This window comes from Corylus avellana, chromosome 4, assembly GCF_965113065.1.
Source record: "Corylus avellana chromosome 4, dhCorAvel1.hap1.2, whole genome shotgun sequence".
Classification (NCBI taxonomy): domain Eukaryota; kingdom Viridiplantae; phylum Streptophyta; class Magnoliopsida; order Fagales; family Betulaceae; genus Corylus; species Corylus avellana.
Window position 1 is genome coordinate 32373473 of NC_142493.1, and position 7495 is coordinate 32380967.

A 7495-nucleotide genomic window follows, 5' to 3' on the forward strand; every position below is an offset into this window, starting at 1 on the left:
TCCGTTGAGTCATGAGTTTGAACCCTAAGGTCAAACCTCTTATTAAGATTCTACTTTTTGTTTTTTTCTTAATTTTTCCTGAAAACCTCTTATCAAGATTTACTAAACCCACAAGCGATACTGATGCTGGAACTATATATCTTGAAGAGAAAGCATCACCTTATGCTTCTGTATCCAGACTATACCATTTCTTGTTTTACAAGTTTAGACGTAGGAAGCCTACTAAATAGTAGTGATTTTATGATTGTTTTAATTTGGAAAAACTACCTTTAATTTATTACCTTCTAGCTATATACTACCCCTATTTGCAACGTCCATCTAATATTTTAGGGTAAAGCCCACTTAACCCTCTCAAACTACTGCTCCAATGACAATCTACTCCCTAAACTATTAATTGCGGCAATTTACCTTCAAACTACCAAAACAATGACAATGTCATCCCCCCCCACCCCTAATTGCTAGCAAAATGATGAAATTATCCCTATAGAATTTTCAATAAGACAAAAATACTCTTAAAATTTTGAAAAAAAATTAAATTTAAGCATTTTTGTTTTTATTTTAGTAAGGGTAATTTTGTCATTTTGTTAAAATTTTGGGTACAATATCATTGTTTTGGTAATTTAGGGGGTAGATTATCATTAGGGTGGTAGTTTGAGGGAGTTAAGTGGACTTTACCCAATATTTTTATTTTTCAGTGTCCCCTCAATTTACCATTGGAGTTACAATGTCACATTCCGTGACCAAAAATGATAAAAATATCATCTATATGTTAAATTTTTTTGAAAATGAATAGATTTAAAAAAATAAAAAAAGAATTCTGAAAAAGAAGAAGCTAAAAATGACATTGGGGACATCAACAGGGTGAATTTTTCAATTAATTGGATGAAGTATTTTTTTTTTAATTTTTAATTTTTAAGAAACAACCGACAATCAGACGAGCCCGACCAAGTACTTGAACCAATCCAAAGGCTTTGCAATGTTTTTTTCCCAGGTTCATGGATAAGTTTGGGTCGAAAATTTCAAACATCAATCACCATCCGGTTAGTTTGATTGAATTATTTCCAATTCGATGAACTTTATCAACTTGCCATATTATATATTTTATTTTATTTTGTTGATGTAATTAATTTGTGTCTTTTCCAATTTTAATACACTTTCTACCACTTGTGCCAGCATGCACCCCCCACAACAAATTATTTATCATATATTACTTTCATGTATTCCCGATATGGAACACTTTTTTTTTTATATATATATATTGTTTGACATATGAAGTTATTATTATTATTATTTTTTTTTAAAAAAAAAAAGATTTAAATATGTGTGTGGGTCTCTTATGTTTGGGCCTAAATGTGCAGACATGCAAATCATTTAGTTAATAATAAGCTTAAATAATTGAATGAAGGTCCAAATCATTGCTCAAAATGATGTTAATTTGATTGAAGATACAGGCCCAAACTGACAACCCAACTTTATTCAAACCGATTACTTGAGGGTGGATTTGGTTCAACTTTTTTAGTAAAATTCGGTGGGTTCGAATTTATAATCCTCCAAACCCATAAGCAAGGGCGGAGCGGAGGCAAATGATCTCATCATCCATCATTGATTATGGGAGATTAATATTTTTAATTTAAATTTTTTATTATGTTAACGAATATTTTTATGTTTTCAATTTTTTTTTTTTTTAACTCTATCTTTTAATCTTGCCAATACGTTGAATTGGGTTGAAAATTTCCACAGAACTAAATGAGCCATACCCCATGCATAAGACTGACAATATTTGACCCGACTCAGCGGGTTATGATTGAGAAGTCTAACATGTTTAATTAAATATATCAAGTTAAGATTAACATATATGCACAATCTTATACACACGCTTTAACCTAACCAAAACTCGATACGTGAACATGAATTGTTGCCCCAAAACCATGCCAACCTCAAAAAGAAAAAACACTAGACCGCTCTTTCGCAATTTCGAGTTCAACGGCTAGCTTTGGGTAAACAACAGAACATTGGAGCCCAAAACGGCGGATCTTTCCAGCCCAAGATGGTTTGGGCTTTAAGTGACGACCATTCTGGATTCGGGTGAGAATCCAACCACATGAACCATCTGGTGAGCTTTGAGTTCGCCACGTGGCCAAATGTTGCCCAGGAAAGGCCTAGCTTCCTTAGTGGCCCCCACCTTCCCTGTCCAGCCAATAGAAACACAGAAAACTCAAAAGCACTATTTCAACTTCCACACACCTGACCCGACCACTCTCCTTCTCCTGATCATCTTCCAACGGATAACCCCAATGGCTGCCTCCACCACCCCAATTCTCTCACCCGCCACCGCCACCACCACCACCTCTCTAACGCACCAATCCCTCCACTTCTTCTCCAAACTACCCATCCCTGGCTTCGCTTCCAAAAACCACAGACCAATAACCAAGCTCCACGTCTCCTCCCCAACCAACAAGCCCACCATCCCGGCCTCCACCTCCAAAAGGCCCGCCGAAGAGACCATATTCTTCGACGGTGGAGCCCACTACGGTGATCTTCTAGCCAACCTTCTTCTGGGTTTCACTCTGCTTTGGCTACCTTTGACTTTGGCAGCGGTTTCAAGGGCATTCAATTTGAGGTACAGGTTCACCAACCTGCGAGTGTCAGTGATTTCGGGATTGACGGGTCAGGATAGGAGTGATTTTTCGTACAATGTGATCAAGGATGTCCAGGTAGTGCCTCGTTTCATCGGTGAATGGGGCGACATTGTCATCACTCTGAAGGACGGCACCAAGGTGGACCTTAGAAGCGTGCCTAAGTTCAGAGAGATTGCCAAGTACTGCCTCGCTATGGCTGAGAAGCCAGTGGTTTTGAAGGAACAAGGGCCTAAAGGGTTCAGTAGTGGTGGGCGAGAGTGATCCCCTTTTCTTTTCAGGTATGTAAATTTTGTGGCTAACATAGCAATCTGCCTCTTATGAAAATAATTGGTGGGAATTCGTTTTGTGATGATTATATGGCCTTCTTTTTTATTTAATTTACTTTGGCCTTTTGTGTAATTGATAAAATGGGAATTCTTTTGTGATTATAATAGACCTCTCCCATTTATTTTTGTAGTGGATATCATCTTCTGGATAAGTTGGAATTTTATATGTTTATAATCGTTACATTGAATTGGTGCATGTGCTTCTCTTTCTGGCAAATGAAAATTATAACCTCTTGCATCATTTACTTAACATTAATTTTGAATAAGAATGACCGAACCAAGAAGTATATTTGGTAAGATATAGAGCAAAGAATCAGTAAATGTCACGATGACATATGAGATTCAAGATGCTCTAATTTTAAGTGTTGACAGTCCTATAGAATCATGGATTCTAGTTTCCACGCCACCAGGAAATCACGGAGAGCTATACTAATGGTGATTTTGGGAAGGATTATCTAGCTGATTATGAGCCTTTGAATACAGTGGGCAAGGGTAATGATCGAATAGATTGCCAAATGGAGCTACATAGAAAAATCCTGAATGTCAGACAAGTTCCTGGACTGAAAAGAAACTTGATTTCAGTGGGTTAGCTTGATGGGTAAGGGTAATGGTTGTGGCTCGTGGAAACAAGACAGGTACTCTTTATATGACGACAAACACCAAGAACGTTGTAGCAGTTGTTGATGCAGGTATAGATTCAAATTTGTTGCACCGTAAGCTTGGACATATGAGTGAAAAGGGAATGATGGTACCTCTGTCGAAGGGTAAATTTATCATGTATGAAATCAATAAAGCTTGGTTTATGTGAGGACTGTATCGTCAGGAAACGGAAGAGGGTATAGTTTTTCAAAGGCCAGCAAAACACCCAATGCAGAAAAATTAGAACTAGTTCATACAGGTGTGTAGGGGCCTGCTCCAGTTTCATCTCTAGAGGCTCATCATACTACGTTATCTGCATCGAAGGTATAGCTTTATTTTCTGAAAATAATTTTTTTTTTTTTTTTTGACACTTTTTAAGAAGTGGAATGCTATGATTGAGAATGAGGCAAGTTTGAAAATAAAATGTTTGAGATCTAATAATGGAGGGGAGTATGATGATATATTAATGAAATCAAAATAGAGTAAACTATTCTAGGGACCCCGCAACAGAATAGCATTGCAGAACACATAAATAGAACTCTTAATGAGCGTTCCTGAAGCATGAGGATTCATGCTGGATTGCCGATGACGTTTTGGGCTGATGCAGTTAACATTATTGCATATCTAATCAACCATGGACCATCTGTTCTTTTGGATGGACGATTATCTTAGGTGACTTAGAGAGGAGGTAAATCTTTCACATTTGAAAGTTTTCGGCTGTATTTCATACCTGCATATTGATTTCGATGCTAGAAGTAAACTTGATCCAAAGTTTAACAAATGCACTTTTATTGGGTATGACAGTGATGAGTTTGGTTATCGATTCTAAGATGATGAAAATAGAAAAATCATTAAAAGAAGAAATTTTATATTCAATTAAAAGGTGATGTACAAGGATAGGTCAACATCATATAATAAGAATGTAGGTACTCATGTTGAAAAGCATGAGTATGTTGAGTTAGACGATATTTATGGGACTGATGTGCAAAACAAAATTTAGAGCAGTCCAAACACTGTGGTTCCACCAGTGGGAACTAAACACACCTACGACTGAGCTTAGATGACCCTCTAGAGTCTGTAAACCTATACAACGGTATTCTCCCTCTTTGTATTATCTATTGTTGTCTGATGGTGGTGAACTGGAATGTTATAATGAAGCATTGTAGGTTGAAAATTCGTTCAAGTGGGAGTCAAACATGTGGGCTGAAATGAAATCACTATGTTAAATTAGACATGGGAATTGACGTTGTTACCTTAGGCTTTACATAACAAGTGGGTTTATAGGATCAAAGAAGAACATGATGGCAGCAAGCTTTACAAAGGCAAATTGATTGTGAAGGGCTTTCAACGGAAGGAAGGTTTTGACTACACAAGATTTTCTCTTTCTCTCCAATTGTGAAGCTAATTACAATCAGATTAATCTTGAGAATTGTGGCTGCAGAGGACTTGCATCTTGATCTTGAGCGGTTAGATCTAAAATCTGCTTTCCTCCATGGTGATTTGGAGGAGGATATTTACATGAAGCAATTACAGGGATTTGAAGTACCGGGTAACCGTGTATGAAAGCTAAAAAAGAGCTTCTATGGTTTGAAACAAGCCCCAATATAATGGTATAAAAAGTTTGATGGTTCAATGTGTAGGAGTGGCTTCACAAATTGCCAGATAGATCATTGTTATATCAAGAGGTTTGACAACAATTATATTATTTTGCTCTTGTATGTGGATGATATGCTTACGGCAGAGTGAAACATTGACGAGATCAATGATACTGCAGGTTTATGTTGACTTAGATCTAGCTGGTGATGTTGACAGTAGAATAAGTAATACTAGATATGTATATAGTTTGGGTGGGTGGTACAACAATGAGTTGGGTCTTCAGTTATAGAAGATTGTAGCTCTTTTCACTACAGTAGCTGCAAATGTTGCAATTACTTAAGCTAGCAAGGAGATGATTTGGTTGCAAAACTTGTTTAGAAGAATTGGGTAAAAGACAGGGGAACAGTATTTAACATTGAGTTAGTCAAGCGATTCTGGCTAAAAGATACATGAATCACTTATAAAGTCTCCCTTGTCTCAAGAGAGATCTCAATTTTTGATCTTCCTCTAGTCAAATACATGAATATTATACGTTGTGACCTGTTGTTTGTTCCATTTACAATATGTATAGCTTTTGAAGCTTTTGAGTTAGAAAAATACATTAAATTTGGGACACAAGCGCAACATTTTCATTGTATCTTTTGTCAGCTATTTTGGAACAAAAGAGTCCAGACCAAAAGAGAAAACAGAAGCTCTGTTTTAGCACTTGAAACAGAGGATGCCAAATGTTTTAAATTTGAAATCAAAGCTTTCATCCATAATGCAGCCCTCACACATCCAAGGCAACGAACAACTATGCCAAATGAATATTCATTTTTTCTTTCTTTCTTTCTTTTTCCCCCCATTCAAAAGAAGTTATTGGCAGTCGCTCTCAGTTGTTTAATTTCTGCCTCTGGGTGCCCCCATGCATGTATTTTGTATTTTGTAGGGTCAAATGGTCGAAGACGAATCTAATCAATTCCCAATCTTTATCAGAAATTATTCAGATACCCCATATGACTCACCCTCGACATTTTGGGCTCCAAGTCCAACAATTGGCCCACGATCGGATGTGGATCAGTTTTTTGCCTGAAAATCACATCTTATCCACGAAGTTTTTGTATTCATGCTCTATTCCTTACATTCATCTGTTTGGATAAAGAGACAGAAACTTATCCATGAATATTCAGGAAAATTTTGGACCAGGAATTTTTATTTTATGTACTTTTTATTTAGGAAAAACTGAATTTATACCAAATGTCAAAGGTCTTATAGAGTTTTCTAGTTCCTTTTTTTTTTTTTTTTCCTTCTATTTTTTAATAATTTATTTACCAGAAAACGAATATATTATCTTTTATATTCGATATTATGTTTGTTACATTTATAACTCAAACTCTTAATTTTGAACACTAGTAGAATATTATATTGTTAAATTAGGATTGCAATATACTTTAAATGGTAGTTCAACTGTCTACGAAAATTACTAATTCGAATCTTACTCTATCTTTTTGCAATCATATAAAAAAAATAGTACAATCCATTTGCACTTACATTTTTAAAATACGACTCATTGCAATTTGCTTTCCCAAATTGTTACTTTGTTATGAGCAAACAAAAAACATATATATCTAAGAGATATTGGTATCTAATATTTGTAGAGAAGCGAGTGTATGCACCCCTGTGGGGCGACTACGTGGCCCACATCTCTTTCAAGATAGGTGTAAAGTCGCATGAAAGGGGGTGACTTATGGATGCAAGAGGTGGCCTTGTCGTGAATGCATGCACGACCAACCCCCTGTTGTGCGGAGTTTTTTAAACTGATGTGTTTCGTATATGTAATATTGTCTTTCAAGTAAAGTGCTTAATTAATGATTTTCAATTACATTTGGGAATCTTTCTAATTTACTACATCTAGAATGGGTATTTTGGTGAACCAACATTATTTTACATCAAACCTATAAGTCAAGGTAATTTTGACATTTGATATACCAAAATGGGGGCATTTTTTTTTAAATGAATGGACAACTGTCGCATGTGAGGCACATGATGCATTTTTATCCATATTTAATTCTCAGATCTGACTCACGTACCAACTAGTAATAAAGTGGTATTTCATAAGGAGTCGTAATTTAATATGTAAGTGCAAATAGGGTAGTAGTTTAAGGGGACATGGTATAATTAATCCTAATTTACTCTATTAGTAAATGTTGCATCTCAACTTACTTTTTGGAGAAAATTTGAATTTTAAGTTCTTGAGTTTTTCCCTTTTTTTTTTTTTTTTTAATTATTATTATTTTTTTTATCATTTTAACCTTT

At 35.7% G+C, this 7495-nt stretch overlaps 1 protein-coding gene across 2 annotated transcripts; it reads left to right on the plus strand.

Annotated features, from left to right (window-relative positions):
* The first annotated feature begins 2250 nt into the window (after positions 1-2250).
* On the plus strand, positions 2251-7063 carry LOC132179212 (NAD(P)-linked oxidoreductase superfamily protein). Of its 2 annotated transcripts, none has more exons than XM_059591880.2 (2): positions 2251-2917; positions 6838-7063. In XM_059591880.2, the coding sequence occupies exon 1, from the start codon at positions 2295-2297 to the stop codon at positions 2898-2900; it is 606 nt and encodes a 201-aa protein (XP_059447863.1). In that variant the 5' UTR covers positions 2251-2294; the 3' UTR covers positions 2901-2917; positions 6838-7063. The 2 variants fall into 2 exon arrangements, with proteins under 2 accessions (XP_059447863.1, XP_059447864.1); XM_059591881.2 differs by lacking the exon at positions 6838-7063 and adding an exon at positions 6176-6293.
* The last annotated feature ends 432 nt before the right edge of the window (positions 7064-7495 follow it).

What these genes read in the sequence shown, in the direction of transcription:
- LOC132179212 (XM_059591880.2), top strand. Translation starts at nt 2,295, where the DNA reads ATGGCTGCCTCCACCACCCCAATTCTCTCACCCGCCACCGCCACCACC.